The following is a 20,423-nucleotide window of genomic DNA, read 5'->3' as shown; positions in this document are numbered from 1 at the left end:
GAAGACTGGTCTAGTGGAGTATTTTTGCAGATATTAATAATGGCTGTCTTTCGAATATAATTATTATTTTTTTTTGGCTCCTGAAGATTTTGTTTTCTTACTTCCTGCATATCATACCTTACAATTCCAGTCACTTTATTTTAGTTCAACCCATTCAGTCTCCTTAGGAAATGATTCTATTAATCCAGTAAGGGTATAACGGCAAATCCATGTTTTGGTTAAAACTGGACCACGGAAGAGAAATAAATGAACTCTTGTCTTCAAATGAATGAACTTGAAATGGATCGCACACGTGTGCCAAATGTCCGATCTAAGGAGACCTTGTTTTCCACTGATGGTAGCAGGATTTGGGTCTCGCTGACCACTGGTGTCCCGCTGTCTTGTTTCAGGATCAGAAGAAGACCCAGCAGCTCCCGTTGGACAGCAGCAGCCTGGAGGTGGCCGGCTCCCGTCAAGGCCTTTTCAGCCACCTGCCCCTGCACTCCCAGCTGCAAGTACACGCGCCCTTCCCCATGATCCCCATCGGGGGCATCCAGATGGTGCACTCCGTCCCCGCCTCCGTAACCGGCCTCGCCCACCCCGCCCGCCTGCCGCTGCAGAAGAGCACGTCCGAGGAGTCCGGCACCAGCGAGGCGTCCTTCCAGACGACGGGCGCGAGAGGCGACCCTCCCTCGGCCCCTTCGCCGGGCCCCCCGTCCCAGAAGCCGCAGGAGGAGAGCATCCACACCTGCACCAAGGCCATCGCCTCGCTCCGCATCGAGGAGCCGCCGGAGAAAGAGCCGCACCACCAGCGCCCAACATCTCCCCCGCACGCCAAGGGCCCCCAGGAGAACGTCCCAACCAGGATTCAGCACTTTAGCGACGCCGACGCCAGGCGGTCGCTGGCCGGCAGCCCTGCTGCGACGGAGACTCCTGCCGCCGGCAACCCCGACAGAGCGGCCAGTCAGCAGAGCCGGGCCGAGCGAGAACGACCCGGAAACGCCAAGTGGGCGAAAGATTCGAAAAAGGACACTATAGACAACAGGTGAACATCTTCAACAGCATATAATATAAATACATATATATATATATACACACAAATATGGCTTTTTAAATCGGTAAAAATAATAAGGGAGACAAGTGGAGCACAAGCATCGTACACACACGTTTACACATGAACACACACACACACACAGACGATTAGCCTTTAAAAACAAGCTTTTTTTTTCTCTCTCTCTCTATTCTCGTAGTTTCAACGTCATGTGCATAGCATGCCTTTTATAACATGGTTTGCTATTTTAAAACAATTTACTTTCTTATTTAAAGTTTGAGAGGATGATACATGTTAACTTATATATGAGCCTGACCAAAATTGCTTATGGACTCCAGTCTGGTACTTTTAAAAAAATGTACAGATGTGTGTGCCTTTTCTTTACATTTTTGCTTATATTCTTATAAGCATATTTAGCAGGAAGACGTGTAAATATGTCAAGTTTGTGTATCGGCTTTGTAACAATGCAATTTCCTGTCTCTTTTGGACATTGGAGTCTGAACTATGTGAAGTATCGATTATACGTTAAGGTTGCACTAAAACATATTTTTATATGAGTGAAATTAAATGGCTTTTTTGTGTACAGCAGCAATTCTATAATACTATTTATTGTATCATGTTTCATAAATTGTACATTTTTTTCTTAATGTCGTGGATGCCTTTTTCTATGTAAAGCATGGGTTTTTTGCTATCGCATAATTAGAGCAAAACTATGTACACTGTATAAATGGCTTTATAGTATGTATAACACGTACGTCTGGGTGACCCCGGTTTACTTAGGACAATACGCATAATTTAAGTAAATGTACAAGTTTATATAACTAGCCTAGAGAGCATATATCTGCACTTATGTTTAAATCAACTCCCACTTACAGTACGGTAGTTAGCGCTAAGTGCTTGGAACCTTTCTGCGCGCCTCGTTGCTGGATTGGCTACACTAGTTGTGTCTTTCACGTCCTTTTTACGTTTTATTTTCGGCTCCTTGACCCCCCCCCTCGCTAAAACTTCAGCATTAAGCGAACTGCCCGTTTGGGCCCGACCTTCCTGAGGGAGGTGTACGGCGCCGTTTGCACGTTTCTTTTGGAATCGTCTGTGAATCCTGTCGCTTGAAGTACTTGATTGTCGGGGTTTTTTTTTTTTTTTTTTTGTCGATTCGGTCCGGGGGGACATTCCAACACGCGTACAGCCAGTCGCCGCACACTTCGTAATGGAGAACGTGTCGGCCAAGGCTCATCGGTTTGCCACCATTTTTTTTTTTTTTTTAAGAGGGGGTCAAATTACTTATTAAAAAAAAAAAGATCTCAGAAAGAACTGCGCACCTTACGTTTCCGAAAACTCGGGGGTGGAATCCCAGCACATGTTAGTTTTGGAAGCGGGATTCAGAATCCAGAAGCTTTGTTCGATTATTATTATAATTTTTTTTTGGTTCTTTTTGCTCTGCAGTGAAAAGGAACGCAGCTGGAGTGTGAATCCAGTGCACTCTCGTGTGTATATCTGTATTTTGTATCGTGTGTATAAAAATCTGTGTAATTTACTCCTGTCAGTAGTTCCCTGGTATTCACTTAACTGTATTAACTTGTCTTTAAAATCTAAGGTATCAAAGCACAAATCATTGTATAGAAACAACAGAAAAGGAATTAAAAAAAAAAAAAAAAAACCCATACACGACGCATAAAACGTATAAAAAGGGTAAGTTTGTGATGTTCAGTGGAAAATATCATGTCGAGCCCTGGTTTAGATAACAAATCACAGTACAGATGATAAAAAAAAAAAAAACGGATTGTTGTTTTCAAATAAAATCTAAATACAATACGTTTTTGTTGTGTACTTATTCGATAAGAAGGAACAAACACAATGAAGCACAGTATTTATCTTGCCGATAAGACTGATTTAAATGGTGACCATCGCGCCTGGGAGGGCCAAAAAAATCCATGGGTGACATTTGTCATGTCGTCCGGTGGCTTCATTTTACTGGTGCATGGTGCTGCCTTCATCACGTCATCCTCCTCCCGTCTTACGCGAGGTGTCCATCACGCGGGAACAGGGTCAATCTGGGCTCATCTGACCACATGACCTTCCTCCATCGATCCAGTCTTTGCGCTTCATGGACAGCCGAAGCCTTTCTTGACAATTTGCCTCTGCTGCTTCGTCCCAATCCTCGAAAGTAAGTGAATTACTTTCACTTTCTCATTTAAACAGAGCTGTGAGCTCGAATGTCCGTTCTTCAACCAGGCTTTTTTTTTCCACTGAGATGCTAGTTCTCCATTATATACAGCGTTAGACCCGGAATAAAATTCAGTTTTATTCCTTTTTAGGGGACTCCTAAATATTTGATTAATTAGAGTGATGTTTTTTCACCACCATGGGATCTTGGGATCTTCCGATTCCTGAATTTAATAAAAAAAGAAGGTCTTCACTTAAGGTTAAATATCATCTTAGCATTGGAAACATATTCATCATTGTAGTAATTAACCAATCAAAGTTAAAAATGAACACAAATTGGTGCAGCGGTGGCTTAGCAGTTAAGGAAGCGGCCCCGTAATCAGAAGGTTGCCGGTTGGAGTCCTTATCTGCCAAGGTGCCACTGTGGTGCCACCGAGCAAAGCACCGTCCCCACACACTGCTCCCCGGGCACCTGTCATGGTGATGGTTAAATACAGAGGACACGTTTCACTGTGTCATTGTGTGCTGTGCTGCAGTGGATCACAATGACAATCTTTAAAAAAGAATTAGTCCATTATAGAATGAGTCTATTGTCATCCTAATTGTTGGTATAATGGTGTAGAACAGAGCCACTTGCTCTGACACGTCAATATAGGTTGGTAGTAAACTAGTGGGTAACACACTCGCCTATGAACCAGGAGACCCAGGTTCAAACCCCACTTACTACCATCGTGTCCCTGAGCAAGACACTTAACCCTGAGTGTCTCCAGGGGGAGACTGTCCCTGTAACTACTGGTTGTAAGTCGCTCTGGATAAGGGCGTCTGATAAATGCTGTAAATGTAAATAATATGTACTAAGAAGAGGCTCAGTCGCAATGTCATTATCTTTATAGTTTCACTCAAAGTACAACTTTTAAAAATCCGAATCTGATACAATAAAATCAAACAGGACCCTTTGAAACAACGTAGAGGCGCTTCATAATTACGGCCGTATGAGTTTTTTTCGAATATAAATACAGAGTTTCTCACACACTATTTTAAGCACTCGGCTTTAATCCTGACACCACTGGCCCACCCCTCTCATGAAGCAGTCTAATCAACGTCCCCGAAACGACAAGCTGACACGCACGCCTCGCCGAAGACGCGGCGGAGACGTCGCCGGGATAATTTTAGCCGCGTCGCTCGTTTCATCTACGCCGTGCGGAGTGGGTGCCGTCCACACCCCAACTGTGACACAAGTAGGTTGATTGGCTCTCTGATCGGCGAAAAAGGCCGTCCGTATGCTCATCGTTCACCTGCGTTGGCGTTCGCGTGTCGAAAGGTCACGTCTCAATGGAGCACTTTCTGGTAATTTGGCTATGCAGGAAGTGGGAGGAGCTTATTGAGCTTCTCTCAGGCCAGAAGCTATTGTCCTTCAGGACCACGTCTATGGGACGACCTGCCAATCGGGTTTAGACGGGCCGTCAATCACCGCGTTTAAAAAGTCATTTTTACACCCTGGCTTCGAACCCAGTGTGACGGGGTTCTCGTACGATGTTCTTATGCGGTGATTTATGTGGTTCCTTTTAATATTCTCTGTTTTATTCAAGCCCGTGTTTAATTCAAATTGCTGCATGTTTCTCTCATTTTATTTTATTCTGCTTTCTTAATTTTTAATGGACTTCTTGTCCCTGTCTGTCCCGTTCCTGGTAATTGAACGTATTTTTATTTGAATGTACAGAACTGTGGTCGGCTGCGTTGCTGTGTTAAATTTCTCTGGTACGGTACTGAGCCATCTTGATTGGCGCCACGCGGGTCATTATCGGCGTGGTCCGGCGGCGGGCGTGCAGATGTTCGCTCTGCTCTTTTCCCTGGCAGCGTCTTCACACCTCCTGCTGAGTGGCAGTCGGTTCACGGCCGGCGGGCAACAGGGCCCCCGTCACACGGACACCTGCCACCACTTCGCCCTTGTGCCGTCTTTCCGTGTCAAGTCCCATCTAGAGAGGACCGTCCGGGAGCTCTGGTGTGGAAAAAGCGGCGATTCCGGCTTTTTCAGGACTCCTTCCAGGCCGGATTCATCAGTGGCATCAAGTTTGTCTTCGGGGTTGACAGAATTAAACTGTGGTTTCTGTTGGTGTGTCATTACTTCTGACACGCAGAAGATGAACATTAATGATGTTTTAATGAACAAAGTTTCAAAGGGGAGGAGCCTGTTGGCATGATTGACAGCTCTCACACACCCTGGTTCCTTATTCTAGATGATTTTAGCTCATCCTGTCAATACGTGACATGGCCTCCCCCCTTTCTCTGCTCTCTACACTCCTATTCCCCCTAGTACACCAACGTGACCACGCCCACCACCAACACCAACATTAAGTGTTCTGATTGGCTGGGCGAAGCCTAGTGGCTAACAAACCCCACTTAATACCATCGTGTCCCTGAGCAAGACTGAGCGGGACACCTGACCATGAGTGTCTCCAGGGGGGACTGTCCCTGTAACTACTGGTTGTGAGTCGCTCTGGATAAGGCCGTCTGATGATAAATGCCGTGAATGTTTAGTGAACACGCCCTATGCACCACGTTTTGTTGACTTGTGGTTCATTGTTCTGCATCGGTTTGTAAAAAAAAATCTCAGTTTTTTATATCTGTTTTTTGCAAGTGAACTCTTGCCAAGAAACAAAAATGAAAGTGCAGACCTGTGTTTTCCATGCCTGGACCAGATTTGTGCCAGGATTTTTTTCCATCCTAATCGACACATGCACACACACACACACACACACACACACACTCTGATGTTCTGTGGGCGACCCAAAACCCTGCAATGAATCACCTGACACCAACCAATGTGACCTGGTGAGAAACCGTCTAAGAATTTGAACTTGTTTTCTTCATACATCTTTCATACTGACGTCAAAAAGCACATTTAGGAAAATATGTAAAAAATAAAATGAAAATGAGTAATGCAATCTCGCATTGGAAACAGCACCAATGCCCACCAGCTGGAAGTATGAAGGAGGGCCTTCCTCTGTATGTTCTCACCCTCATTCCATGTAGAGCTTGTTAATTCTGCCGCCGGTGACCAGAGAGGGGCCTGGTGATGGAGACATGCTGCCATCTGTTGGTGGCATTTTCACTGTTTTCCTCGGAGCACTGCACAGATCGTTATTTTTATGATTCCTAGTAATAATAATAATAATTATTATTATTATTATTCAAATAACTACACATACATTAGAATTGTTGTAGTTATAATTATTATTATTGTTTTAATTATTACTGAATTAAGAATATTGTTCTTTAACAATCCATCGGCACAAAACATTTTGGTTTATTTTTAAGGCTCATTTTGGTGGACCTTCCGAAGAATGATTTACTTCTCAATGAGATGAATACTATCCATATTATATTATATAATTGTAATATTGCGCAAATGAAATTATTTAAACAATAGTTTGAGGCTCACTTGCAACCATTGTGTCCCTGGGCAAGGCCCAAAATCATCCGGCCCCATCAGTGGCTCTGGATAAGAGCATCAAATAAAATGCTGTTTCGTGTGATTGTGATGTAATGTTCACTTTTTATAAGGCCAGGCCCCAAACGCACAGAGGGAACTGCCACCACATGCATCCTGTCATGGGAACTGTGAGTCAGAACCAGAAGCAGATGCAGTGGAGATAGTGGAGATGTTCATGTTTGTTGTAATCCTTCGCATTCCAGGGCCTGCAAAACCGCCGAGCTCATCCTGTTACGTACCAGACTAAAATATGAGTCTTACAATTCGCCGTTTGTGTGGTCCACGGGCCGAGGTCCTGTGGTATCTGAATATGTGTGGCACGTGTTATCACCGCCAGCGATCTAGACCAGGCTAAAGATAGTGAGCATCACTGAGGAGTTCACGGGTCACTAGATGATAGTTTATCAAACTGCACTGGTTTTGTGAGATACCTTCTACGGTCTACACCCAGGCAACAGCCTGAATGAGAAACACAAATCGCATTTTGCGCTCTCAACGGCATCAAAACTAGTACTGAAACACTCATCATGGTTCAAATATTGCCGGCTTGCTCCTCCAGAGGGCGCAATATCAGCTCGGCCCTGTTAAGAAGTCATAATAATGACAGTACCGGGTGTACTGGGGAAAAAAACAGCCCTGGAGTTTGGAAGAGTTGATTGCACAATAAAGATGATAAATCAGTGTGTTAAAATTAGCCAGAATTTAAATTAATCGCCTGTCCTAAAATGTGCCCTAAACTGCTTTCTGTTTGGAGACCACAAGGGGGCGATACGAAATCTTTTGGCCAGCAATCTTGTTTCTCTTCCAGCCAGTGGAATGGGTTGTCCCTTAATACGTGTTATTCTTTGTACAATGTTCTCACGATTTCTCATAAATGGCTTGTTGAGATTTGCACTGAAAATAATTGTTTTGTACAATTTCTTTTCTTCAGTTTCATATCATAAATGTTAAACAATTTTAGTGTGCCAGAACACACAAAACTGTCCAAAATTCCCCGACAAAAGGATTTAACTGACTTAACCACTTGAAAAATGTCTGTCTCGTGACAGGCAACATTACCCAAAATTCCATGCTCAAAATTGTCCAATCTGGCAAAACCACAAGGCACGCCAAAACACACTAAAATTTGCTCTTTTTTCCCCTAAAGATGTTTCATTTATTTAAGTCTGCTTGAATACTGACCGTGTTGTGGTGACAACAGACACAAAATACCAAAGCTGGCCATGCAGTGAGTTCGTTCACTTTCTCATTTGCATGAACCTCCCACCTTTTTGTGCGCTGACATGCTCTGTGCTTCCTGAATGATCATTGCGCCCAGTGTTGCGCCTATGACAAGGATTAAAATAGGACCCCCCGGGGTCTCAGAAGCTAATACCTCGTCCATCAGGCCCTCGCTCCGAGCCAATAAGACTGTGAGAAAAACAATGTCCTCTTGCACCCCTCTAGCATCTGGATCAGCATTTTCTCACAAAATAATTCATATTCATGCAGCATACAAATTCATTCCTGTGGTTCAGGAGGAAGGATGGCGGTCAGGAGCCTCGGGGAGGTGGACGGGCATGCAGGCAGCAACCGAGCTTAACAAAACAAGATGCACGTGCAAGGGAAGGCAGCGGGGGCCAGAGGACAGAACAGCGGGGAGGACGAGGCCTGGCGGACATATGGCGTGGACCTGCTCGCCGTTACATCGGAAGGCCCCGCGCGGTGAGCGGGCCGCGCTGACGCAGGCTCGGCAGGGAGGGGGCGCTGCGCCGGGGCAGGCCCCGCTGATTGCCATCATTAGGCCCAAATGTCACACGAATTACATTTACATGTTCATCCTCACATGTAAGCCAATGGGCCGTTTCCAACAGCACTTCAGAGTGGTGTGTGTTGTTTTTGCATTTTGCCATCTCCCAACCTTGTGCAATTCTAATTTGTGTTGTGAAAAGACTGTGATGAAAATTCCCAGACAGCCTTAAAATTGGTCCAAAAATAGCCAGTATTTAAATTAATCGGCAGTCCTAAAATGTGCCCTAAACTGCTTTCAGTTTGGAGACCACAAGGGGGCGATATAAAATATTTAGGTCAACAATCTGGTCTCTCTTCCAGCCAGTGGAATGGGTCGTCCCTTAATACGTGTTTCTCATACATGGCTTGTGGAGATTTGCACTGAAAATAATTGTTTTGTACAATTTATTTTCTTCAGTTTCGTATCATAGATGTTAAACAAGTTTTGTGTGCCAGAACACACAAAACTGACCAAAATACCCGACAAAAGGTTTTAACTGACTTAACCACTTGAAAAATGGCTTATGCAATATCGTCTCATGACAGGCAACATTACCCAAAATTCCTTGCTCAAAACCGTCCAATCTGGCAAGACCGCTAGGCCAACGACCTGATGGTTGTTTGATGGTAAATTTCCAGGGAAAATTACCATCATTTTAAATGTGTGGAAATAACGGCAAATATGTATTTTGACACGTTAACAAATTATTACAAGGAAGGAAGCATCTCCCAACCTTGTGCAATTCTAATTTGTGTTGTGAACAGACTGTGACGAAAATTCCCAGACAGCCTTAAAATTGGTCCAAAAATAGCCCCCCAAGTAGCATCCAGACAAGCAACCCCTAAATTTAGCCTCAAAAACTGTAAAAAAACGTTAAAAAGTCGTAATTCCCGAAGGTGTGTTTTCCCTGTAATTACAAGATCGGGCACGGAAATAAGCGCAGCGGTCTCCGGTGACCCCGAGGTCGTTTCGCCGTAAATGCACCAAGCGGTGGGTCTGCTAAGGAGTTTGGACAGCAAATGAAGGGCGAAACACGTTTTTTTTTTTTTGTCTTTTTCAAATTTCTCACCCCCCTTCCACTTTTAACGCTGTAATTTCCGAGGCCGAGAATAAGCATTTACAGGGAGGCTAAAAGTGGAGCATGTGATTATGTGATACACACTCACCTGACATCAAAATGGCTCTCGGCGCGCTCCCAGATGTGCGGCTTTTTATAAAGCCTGAGCCGGCCCGGGATTTACACGCGTCCAAATTACGTGCTCTTTTGCTCAGACTAAGTGCCTCGTGCTTCACACAAGAGCCACCAACAAAGAGCTGGAAGGACCTCTCCTCGCGGCAGAATAATCACCTGCAGGATGTGGTGGGCCCTGTTTCTTCGCGAGGGGGTTATCATGTGGGCTCGAGATGTTGTGTTTAATTGCGGCAAGGAAGCCCGGCCGCACAGCTCCAGCGGTCTTCACCAGTCCTGGAAGCCCGACCAGGACCATTAAAATAACCTCTCCGTCATCCATTATGTCTTCTTTATTAAAATAAACTAATGAAAGTACAGACACATATTTTATTATGTTATAGGTGATATTTTTATTATATTATACGCCTCATTTGTGCAGGAAAGGTTTAAACCATTTTTTGTTTTGGTAAAACTGCACGTTGAAAACGCTCCCACTAGGGGGAGACTGGAAAGAACATCTGAAGCGATGGTGAAACTGTGACATTCGCCACAAAATGTCTCCTTTCTACAAACATAACTGTTTGCAAGACCTGTCTTGAGACGTCAGTGCATTTGACCTTTGACAAACTTCTGCATGATAAAGGCCACGCTGACGCCAAATGATCTGCACCTAGAATCAAATGAAATGCTATGGAAGTTTCCCATCACGTCCCTTTTAGCCTTCTGTGGCGTCATAAAAGTCTGTTACCGTGACAAATGAAATGAAATGGGCATATTTTCCCCGAAACATGAATAAAGAAAAAACAGTTTGAACAATCGATTGTGCTTGAACATGCCAGGATGTCAGGAATGCATGGCGCACATAGATCACAACCACGGGGATGTAATAAATCATAACGGGGCACAGAAGAGTAAAAAAGGAGGCAGAACGGAGCGAGGACTGGATACGGCATTTATTCTGGCAATGGGGGGAGGACAAGACACAGCAAACATGGAGGACCGGGACACGTCCGGGATCCCAACAGAAAGACACGCCTGATAGATCGTGTGCATTTGACAGGCTGAAAGCTCCTTTTAATTGATGTGTGACATTTTTAACTCGTTTGCAGGGTGCGGGTCATTAACTGCGAGGTGACTAAAGCTGAAAACATTGATCAAATGAAAGTCCAAGTGACATTTTTTACAAGGCAGAATTCTGAACCGAATTCATTCACTCTTCCATCAGGAATCAGCGGAACAGCTTGTCTTCATCATAATGACGCATAATTAATGCCTCATGGAATAATCGCATGTTTACCTGGAGAGTTCATGCTGCTCGAAAATGTCACCATACGCTGACCGAAGGACTGACCCGCGCTGTCTCTTCAAGCAACTGCTGGAGCTCTTTCGTAAGATGACGTTATTTATCAACTGACCACTGAGAACTTCCTCCTGTTCTGTTTAATTTCATTATCAGACCAGACGTCCAGAGAACGTTCCTCTTTCCGGCCTCCAGACGCTTCTCCTTCGACTGTTTCGGCTGTGGTGCCGACAGTAAAGATCGGTGCTTCCGATTTGGTGGAATTATCATTTGCACAGTGGAAAGTGCCTGAAGGTCCAGAGGTCAGGTAACGGTGCTCTCGGGTCAATGGAGTAATTAATGAGTGTGAAACGCGAGCCCGTCCTCACCAGAGCCCTCTAATTATCACATATACATCTTCCTGCTGAAGGGAAGGAGGATCAAATAAAGCAGATGAAATACCAGGAACAGAATTAGCCACAAAGAGGTGTCAACCGACATTCATCATACATGAATAAACGGTGGGAATCATGTTGCTTTTTTTAATCTTTCATATTGTATGTTTTAGAGGGTTTTCATCCTTCATCAACAGTTTGAAGTCGCTTAATGAAAAAAAAAACCTTTAAAAAGTCTGTGGCTGTTTAAGCTAATTAATATTTAGTCATTGTTGATCCACCCATCAATGATTTAGGCAAAGGCGATTTGATTGTTTTATTTGTGTTTTTATATTGCCATCATGTAACCAGTGTTAATTGTTGACTAATAAGGTCATGAGTATAACGATTATTGAAACACTTAGCACTCATTTACAGATGAACTTTTCTTTTCATGGACACTTAGATTATTATCAATAGTTGTTAAAATATAAAAAAAATATAACAGAACAAGCATAACATCTTATTTTAACATGTTGTTGTGCGGTGTGAACATTTAAAAACCAAAAAGCGCCAAACTTGTCACCAGTGGCCAAAAGATGTATTACAGTTTTCCTGCTTAGAGTGGAGTACATCTTTACTTTACTTTACTTTACTTTACTTTACTTTACTTTACTTGGCAGATGCTTTTATCCAAAGTGACTTACAAGAGGACGGCGGCAGCAATTCTCATTCGGTTTTTATAGATTTTGAGTTACAAAACTAAGATCCCTGATAAGGCCGAACTTGTCAGGAAAAGTAAACACCGTTTACATTTACGGCCTTTACCGGACGACCTTGTCCAGAGCGATTTACAATCGGTAGTTACAGGGACACTTAGTGTCTTAGTGAAAGTGTCTTGCTCAGGGACACTATGGTAAGTGGGGTTTGAACCTGGGCGTTCAGGTTCATAGATAAGTGTCTTACCCACTAAATTGAAAGTGAAGTGATTGTGATACACGGCACAGCACATGGTGCACACAACGAAATGTGTCCTCTGTATTTAACCATCACCCTTGGTGAGCAGTGGGCAGCCATGACAGTCACCTTTGCTCAGCGGCACCTGATAACAGGGCCGCCTCCTTAACCGCGAGGCCACCACTGCCCCAATAGTTCCCCACATTTGGGGAACTCGCCGGGGTCAGCACAGCCAGAGTGCAATGGAGTGAACCTCGGTATCTCCGCTGCTGGCCAGGCCACTACCACCCATCATGGTCCAGTTTCCCGTTCCTGGTCCCAGAAGAAGTTCTCCATTTTAAAACCGCTTTTAGTCTCGGCATAACCCACGAACGAGAAATCATTTAAAAGCATTTTTATTCCACGTTGTTTCTAAAAGTATTACCAAAGAGAGGAAGAATTCTGCTTTTAAAAGGGTCCCTGAATGTCTTCCTGTCACCGTATTTATACACGCGGTCGTATTTACTGACATCCAGCGACAAACCTGCTAATTACGTCCAGCCCACAGTCCCCCGTCTTCCTCCAGTCCCCTGCCTCACCTCCACGGTCTAATTGGCGTTGCCAGCGGCTCAGCGAGCGAGGATGTTGTTCTGTGTTCCTGCAGCTCTTTAATTATCACTCCTGAGCGCCGAGGCGAAGCCTAATCTCGACTAATGAGAAGTCGAGAACGCCGGCCAAACGGGAGAAAATAGCCCCTGCGGTGCGGCGTGGAATATTCCGGCCTGCACCTACTGGGGAGAGATTACAGGCCCCATTGAGGACTGCTCCCCACCCCCCGTAACGTCCCTCCCGCTACACAGCACATCCTGCCCCTGGTCTGTCCTGGGACAGCAGTGGAATCGGGAATTCCTGACACATCCAGCCGTTTTTCCTTCTAGAAACCCGAAGAAGCAGCCGAGACGGCCTGGCGTGCACATGCCTGGACTGCCATGGTTCAATTGGCTCTTTATTGTGTTAATTAAGACGTAGGTTCACCGCAACGGCTTTCCTGTGGTCGCGGTAAAAGACGCGGCGCTAGACAGCTCCCCATCTTGGGTATTTCCTCACTGACAATTTTTTTCGGCTCCGAACTTCAATCGCGGCGTCGACCGTGCAGGTCAGACTTTGGTGGGTTCACCGGATCCTGGGGACAGTGTGGAAAGCGACGACTCGTCCTACGCACAGGCCTGTGCTCCACGTGCGGGCCTCGGTGAGGGGATCCCTGGTGGGTGTGGTGCGGCTCCAGGTGCCGGCGGTGCGGGAGGAGAAGTCCGGAGGGCTCCGGCGGCACCTCCCCAGTCCCCCACGGTTTGTCTGCAGGACCACAGCACTGCCTCCTCAGTCTCCAACCTGGGGGGACGGAGCAACGATGGAGCTCGCCACGTTCTGTCTCCTGCTGAGTGGACTGGCTGCTATGCTGGATCACAGAGGTAACTAGAATTCGCCTTAATAATAATAATAATAACAACATATATAATAATATTCACCTGCACCATAACCAACACACCATGTGTGTTATTACTTTTTCTCTAAAAATGACTAATTTAGTCACCGATGACTAAATATTTAATTTATGATGGCGCAGAGCATCGTTCTATAATGATAATGTTATGTACATTTACATTACATTTACAGCATTTATCAGACGCCCTTATCCAGAGCGACTTACAATCAGTAGTTACAGGGACAGTCTCCCTGGAGCAATTTAGGGTTAAGTGTCTTGCTCAGGGACACGATGGTAGTAAGTGGGATTCGAACCCGGGTCTTCTGGTTCATAGGCGAGTGTGTTACACACTAGGCTACTACCACCCATATGTAAATAATCTACATTTTATTTCAAATATTATTCAAGTATTTCAGATACAGTATTTTCTCTGTTTTTTTTTTTTTTTACTTGGGGAACACAAATTAGGTGCAACACGTCTGTACCTTGTGGTTTTGATGCGTTACGTTCGACCTGGTTTTCATGCTTGTTTCTAGTCATGCATGGCACTAATTCTGGAATTAGAGTTAAATGCGCTATTAAATGCAGCCGGGTTCCTGTATATGCATGCATGTGCAGCCCCCGCATGTGGAGAACATGAACAGCTCGCAGGGACCACACAGCACACGCGGGAAAAGCAGGAAAGGGGAGGGAAACCCGCGGATATGGGAGTCGGGTTCACGCGGGAAAGGCAGGATTACTCCGGATTGCTCCACGATCGCAGTCAAAACATCATTTGACCGAGATTACCATCTTTAAAGCATCCCTTCATGTGTATCTATGCTGCAACAACACAATATTATTGCTTTTTTTTTGGTTCAGCAGTGATTGGAATTCTTGGGAGGGAAAGCCTCGTTCCCGTTTGGCAGGTGGGAAAGCTTCGGACTTTATTTTAATAAGCACAATCAGACGTCTGCGCATCAGTGGCGCGGAATCCTCACGTACCAAAACCCAAATCTTCTGAAAACAACCTGAGGCCTGGAGCTCCGAGCAGGAGAGGACGGGGAGAGAGAGTCCGGAGATTAACCCGTAATGTCCGACGATGGGTCACCCCGGCTACACCGACCCAAGCAAGTTTTCCTTGGCAGACAACCGCAGCTCAGTGCTTTTGTTTGACACGGCCCAAAAAATGTTGGCTACTTTCCACCTGGTACCGTTTGTCCGAATTCGAACTGATTTGAACGGCTTTTGACTCCAAAGGGGAGCAGAAGATCCATGTTCTAGGTTATAGTTTGACTATTCTTTGAAAAGACTTGGCTCCAACAACCAGGAGGAGCAACCAAATGGGTGACACCTGGAGCCTCTCCTCGCCTCACTTGGGTGCAGGGACTACAACGGCCCAGATGGGAATGTGCTGGGGAAGTGGGAATTCTGTTTTCAGCCAAGTTCCACGTTCTAAAACCCAAACCATCGGAAGCTGTCATCGCGGTTTGCTTTGTAGCAGACGTCTAGAGGAATCCGAGGAGAATAAAATGCGGTCGGCCTTGAATTCGTATTTACTGCCGGCGTTAAACACGCTCCTCGCGGTTTTCTGGCCTCTTTATATGAGTCGTGTGAGACATAATAAACTCAGTTGTTTTGGAATAAGATGTCAGAGATTTAAAAAGAACTGGATCGCTTTACTAAAAGCAAAATTGTAAGAAAATGGTAAAGCTAGTGAAAAAAAAAAATACAAATTATATATAATAACTGATGCAATAACTCCTCAGAAGGAAATTAGGAAACTAAAGAAGAAAAATTTTGGCTAAATTGAGAACGTTGACGTTGACTTCAGTTTCTTTCAAAAAGAAATTAAATAAAATGAATTACGATTATTCTTAAAAGTTTTTCTGCACCATACAAAACAGACTTAAGTGTGCATTATGAATTTGGTGAGAATTCCTGGCGGAGAAGTGATTTCCATTATTTCAGAGTATTTTTCTTAATATATACAAGTAAATGTACTAGAAAAAGTAATAAGCAGTGTTGCAAATAAGGTGTTTCTTAATGTCGTATAAGTTGTATAATCAGGTTATTTAGGGGACTGCTGTGGCCTAAAAGGCTTAATTTTGCAAAATAACCCACGTTGTTGTTATTTTTTTGCAGCGAACGTGCTGTGTTCCAGGGTATGTGCACGTGTAGGGAATCACATTTTTTAACAGCATGTCAGCAGTAATAGTAGTCGCGGTGAGCTCTGACGTTTCAAACTCTCAAGCGATACAGGAAGGTTGTGGAAGTCGAATGACGTCGAATTCGGATTCGGAATTTGCATCAGTTGTCGCAATCAAATCAAAAAGCGCCAAAACCAAGATGGCGGCACGCACTAGCTAGCAGTGGCCTGTCCGGATCCAAAATGGTGCCTTTCACTGATTTTTTAGCTTTGTCGGTTGTCTTATAATATTATATGTTACATTGTCCTGGATTGTCTTTGTTGGACATGTACACTTTATGTCAGTATGTAACGTTGTTTAAATGTTACGTGTATGTTCTGTCTAACACGTATGTAGCTGAAATGACAATAAAGCTCAACTTGAAGTTGAACTTAAATCTTCTGATAATGGAACGTAAGTGGATTTAAGGCATGGACAAAGTTCAGGGCTAAATCGTGCTACGCTGCCAGACCACTGACTCACTTCACCCTCTTTTTCAGTTCATACGGCATCAGTCCCGGACCCTGGCGCCCAGCTGCAGAACCAGCCGCTCGGTCCCTTCAGCAGTCAGGTCCACCAGCGGGCCAAGCGCTGCTCCTGCGAGAACCTCAAGGACAAGGAGTGCGTGTTCTACTGCCACATCGGGATCGTGTGGGTCAACACACCCAGGTTAGTCAAGGCTGTAATTTCTCCCTCAGCGTAGAACCCTACCCACCGGTGATTTGGCTCCTCCATAGGCTGCAAATAGACGAAAGTGGTGGGATTTTTACACTTTTTATTGAAATGGTGTCATTTGGAATTTACACAGCAGAGGGAAAATGAAAATACAGGGTTCCACAACGTTCCTCGCAGATTTCAATGGATGACCTTTACAGCATGGAGGAGTTCAATTACAGCTGTGGTTGCTCATTTTGCATGATCTTTAGCAGGTCTGCTCCTTAAAATTGAAAAGGAATCCCAATTTATTTCCATTAGTCTAAATGAAATTCTAAATGTTTTTTTTGGACAACGCCTCACTCACTTATGCTTGTATGAGGTCCAAGTTTCCTTTTTGGAGCCTCCTGATTGGTGTGGAATTATAAAATTAAATGAATATGATCCAGGCTTATGCCAGAACTTTGAACTGTGACTTGAAATGGCTTCTTCCATATTTGCTTTGCTTGCTGGGATTCGCTGAGTCTCTAAAGGACTTTTAGAGGTTGATAAAGCCAGCATTGCCGTGGTCCGCAGCACTTTGATGGGGCTCAAGCAGCTATGCGTCACCAACATAAAAAAAAAAAATGTTTTTCATCCAAGCACCATAAAATTTATAACAGAAACAGGATGGGAACCCCCAAAAAATGGCAACCTTCGCTTTTCATCGGATGCCACACCGATGTGTGCGGAGACGTGGAGCGGCAGTCGGTGTCTGCTAGCGTTTAAAGCCTGCGGTCTCATTAACTCAGGCTGAGGGGTGCAGGAACGGGGGGGGCGCGTTTGACATCTTTTCTGGTCCGTAAAAGGCACCTTTTACGAAGAACGAGGAATGAGAGACGCCGGAGGACCTCAAACGGAGGACAGGCCTGTTCTGCCTGAGTTTATAGTCATCCAGGGCAGTAGTTACAGGGACAGGGACAGGGTAGTAGGTGGGGTTTGAACCTGGGACTTTGTGCTCTTCATAGTTGAGTTTCGGAGCCTCTAGGCTACTACCCCCCCCCGGACGGGCACCTAGAAGATGGAACGTTTGTGAAATGTCAGCATATTTCTGTTATGTGCTCCCTCTCAGTCAGGTGGTCCCGTACGGCGTGGGATCCCTCCGCCTGAAACGAGGCGCGCCCCGCTGTCTGTGCGAGCAGGAGAACGACGCCGACTGCCAGAGGTTCTGCTCGCGGCGAAATCCCGAGCAAAAGTGCGTTCCGCCCTCGACCTTCTTGTCGTTCGACGAACACGCAGATGCTTCATATCTAATCTGTTCCCTCCCCAGAGGAGAAGATGCGTCCATGAAGAGGCACCTTTCCAGAAGACATAAAGAACGATACAAGGAGGAATCCAGTCAGATATGATGCAACCACCATAAACTGAAACTCGCACGACGATGAAAACAATGTTCAGATAAAAGGCAGATGTTCGTAGTGTTCATAAAAACATTCATAATAATGCCTTTAATGTTTTGGTTGCAAATGTTTTCACTTGACCCCATGCAACCTACCACATAACTAGCAAAGCGGATAATGCAATCGAGGTTTATTAAAGGTTATTATTACTTTTCAAACATTTATGAATGACATAATATAGTTTAAATGCAATTTTACGACAGTGTGTTGATTTAACTGCACTTTATCTACTTCCTCTCCTACATTGTTTCAGTTGCAGCATATTCCTTTTATACCCCGGGTCAGGGACGGATTACGGACCGGGCCAGCGCAAACAAGTTTTTTTCACATCGGAGAACTTGCAATGGGATGATTAGCAAAAGTGCTTTGATTTAGAGCATGAATTGTATGACATTTAAATAATGTTTGTTACGGTACGATCTGGTTGTGCTACGTTGCTGCCTGTCTCTATAACCAGAGATGGGGAACATTAACGTGAGGCTGTACTGATTATAATCTGAGATCCAATTTACCGTATCAACTTAAGTCACCTTCTTTTCACCTTTTCCGAGGTAAAAAGCGGCAAAAGATTTTGTCAGCAACATTCTGCTTTTACAACACGGTACACCGCACTAGTTTGGACCCACAAGTGGCAACTAGCCATCCAGACAATGCTGGCGTTTTTTTTTTTTTTTTGAGGGGGACGAACGTTTTGCCCAGGGGCCCACACGACCCATAATCCGTCCCTGTCCCAGGTAACTTGTAAATGAATGTATAAATGAATATAGAATACTCAGTTAGAATTGTGTGTGAATTTTTTAGCTGTATTAACTCTCAAAAATGTTGAAGGAGTCTCGCAAACGTTGTCATTGTCACTGGGATTTATAGAGTTAGGCAATGAAGCTGAAAATTTTATTCGTTTTATTTCATTTTTATATATTTATTTTGACTGAGTGTTTTTTTTTATTAACCATTAAAATAAAGTTTATACAGGGTTTGCCTTGTTGTCTTGGTAATGCATGTTATGAAATCTCTTCTAGTAACTTTATATCTGAGAAACAGATTATATCTTGGGATGTAATCATCAGGTAATCCTTCCCCATCATTTTCAATACGGATCAGTATATCGTCCCTATTGTAAGACTTTATTTAAGTGGGGTCATCTTACCTGTGCAGTATGATAACCAATATGATATTTTGTAACAATATTATCCAATTTTATGTAACAGTATTTTGTGTTGTCTTTTTGGGTCGTCTTACAGTACATCTGGAAAGTATCACTTTTTCCACATGTGATGCCTAATTCCAACATGGATTAAATCTCTACACCCCGTAATGACAACACGAAAAAGGTTTTAGAAAATTGAGGTTTTAGAAATTGTATTAAAAAAAAAAAAATCCCTTGTACATAAGTGTTCACATCCTTTGCCATGAGGTGCCTCCTGTTCCCCCCGATGTTTCTGCAGCTTAATTGGTGGCCTTTTGTGGAAAAAAACTGCCAGGAGGAACCCAGGCGCCGCTCATCACCAGGTCAATACCCTCCCTACAGTGAAGCATGGTGGTGGCAGCATCATGCTGTGGGATGCTTTTCAGCTACAGGAACTGGGACACTAGTCAGGATAGAGGGGAAGATGACAGCTGCAATGTACAGAGACATCCTGGATGAAAACCTGTTCCGGAGTGTTAATTTTTCAGCAGGACAACAACCCTAAGAACACAGTCAAGATATCAAAGGAGTGGCTTCGGGACAACTCTGTTAATGTCCTTGAGTGGCCCAGCCAGAGCCCAGACCTGAATGCGAAACCTCTCTGGAGATCTTAAAATGGCTGTGCACCAACGCTTCCATCCAACCCCTTGAGAGGTGCTGCAAAGATGAATGGGCCAAACTGACCAAAGATAGGTCTACCAAGCTTGTGGCATCATATTCAAAAAGATTTGCTGGCAAAGGTGCATCGACAAAGTATTAAAAAAAAGACTGTGAATACATATGTAGATGTGGTTCCTTTTCTTATAAATTTGCCAAAACCTCAAGTACATTTTATGACGTGCTGTGAATACTTGCTCTCTATATGGTAATACCTCATATTGGAGAGGTTTATCAGTCTTCATTGCCGTATAAGGAAGCACCATTAGATGGTACTGTCTGACTGTGTACATGTTAAATAGAGAATCATATGAATTCATCAGTTACGAGCCGGTTTAGTGACGTGTCCGTGGTGTGAAGGAATCACCCGTGTACTCGTTTCAACCCAAAAACCGCGATGATGACCCGTTTGCTGGTGAGAATAATTATGGCTCGGACCCTAATCTCCACGGCTGAATGCCAGGCTGTGGAGGGGAAGCTTGCTTTGTCTCAGAAAACAATACCATTCCCACACGGCCTCAGGCCATTTGTTGGAATTTAGTTGGTGACGCCACATTCGAATCAGGCGTGTAAAAATTCGAATCAGGCGTGATTGAGCTGCTGTCGGGTCACAGTGCAG

General features: G+C 44.4%; 2 protein-coding genes across 7 annotated transcripts in view; both read left to right on the top strand.

Moving 5' to 3' along the window:
- LOC114803356 (transcription factor HIVEP2-like) overlaps positions 1 to 2,687 on the top strand; it is a 61,756-nt gene extending 59,069 nt beyond the window's left edge. For all 5 annotated transcript variants that reach the window (XM_029002873.1, XM_029002870.1, XM_029002874.1 and 2 more), the window contains one exon: positions 390 to 2,687. In XM_029002873.1, the coding sequence (XP_028858706.1) occupies positions 390 to 1,028 (639 nt within the window). In that variant the 3' untranslated portion in view covers positions 1,029 to 2,687. The remainder of the gene's footprint in view (positions 1 to 389) is intronic.
- Positions 2,688 to 3,117: 430 nt separating this feature from the next.
- On the top strand, positions 3,118 to 19,643 carry LOC114763448 (endothelin-3-like). Of its 2 annotated transcripts, none has more exons than XM_028953156.1 (5): positions 3,118 to 3,194; positions 13,374 to 13,686; positions 16,369 to 16,537; positions 17,634 to 17,756; positions 17,832 to 19,643. In XM_028953156.1, the coding sequence occupies exons 2-5, from the start codon at positions 13,626 to 13,628 to the stop codon at positions 17,908 to 17,910; spliced, it is 432 nt and encodes a 143-aa protein (XP_028808989.1). In that variant the 5' UTR covers positions 3,118 to 3,194; positions 13,374 to 13,625; the 3' UTR covers positions 17,911 to 19,643. The 2 variants fall into 2 exon arrangements, with proteins under 2 accessions (XP_028808989.1, XP_028808988.1); XM_028953155.1 differs by having other exon boundaries at positions 3,119 to 3,194; positions 13,156 to 13,686.
- The last annotated feature ends 780 nt before the right edge of the window (positions 19,644 to 20,423 follow it).

Source organism: Denticeps clupeoides, chromosome 14 (assembly GCF_900700375.1).
Source record: "Denticeps clupeoides chromosome 14, fDenClu1.1, whole genome shotgun sequence".
Taxonomy (NCBI): domain Eukaryota; kingdom Metazoa; phylum Chordata; class Actinopteri; order Clupeiformes; family Denticipitidae; genus Denticeps; species Denticeps clupeoides.
This window is presented reverse-complemented; position numbering and strand designations above follow the sequence as displayed.

Coding starts and splice junctions, on each gene's coding strand:
- LOC114763448 (XM_028953156.1), top strand. CDS start 13,626: ATGGAGCTCGCCACGTTCTGTCTCCTGCTGAGTGGACTGGCTGCTATG. Junction 16,538..17,633: donor GTGTGGGTCAACACACCCAG/GTTAGTCAAGGC, acceptor GCTCCCTCTCAG/TCAGGTGGTCCCGTACGGCG. Junction 17,757..17,831: donor CGGCGAAATCCCGAGCAAAA/GTGCGTTCCGCC, acceptor TTCCCTCCCCAG/AGGAGAAGATGCGTCCATGA.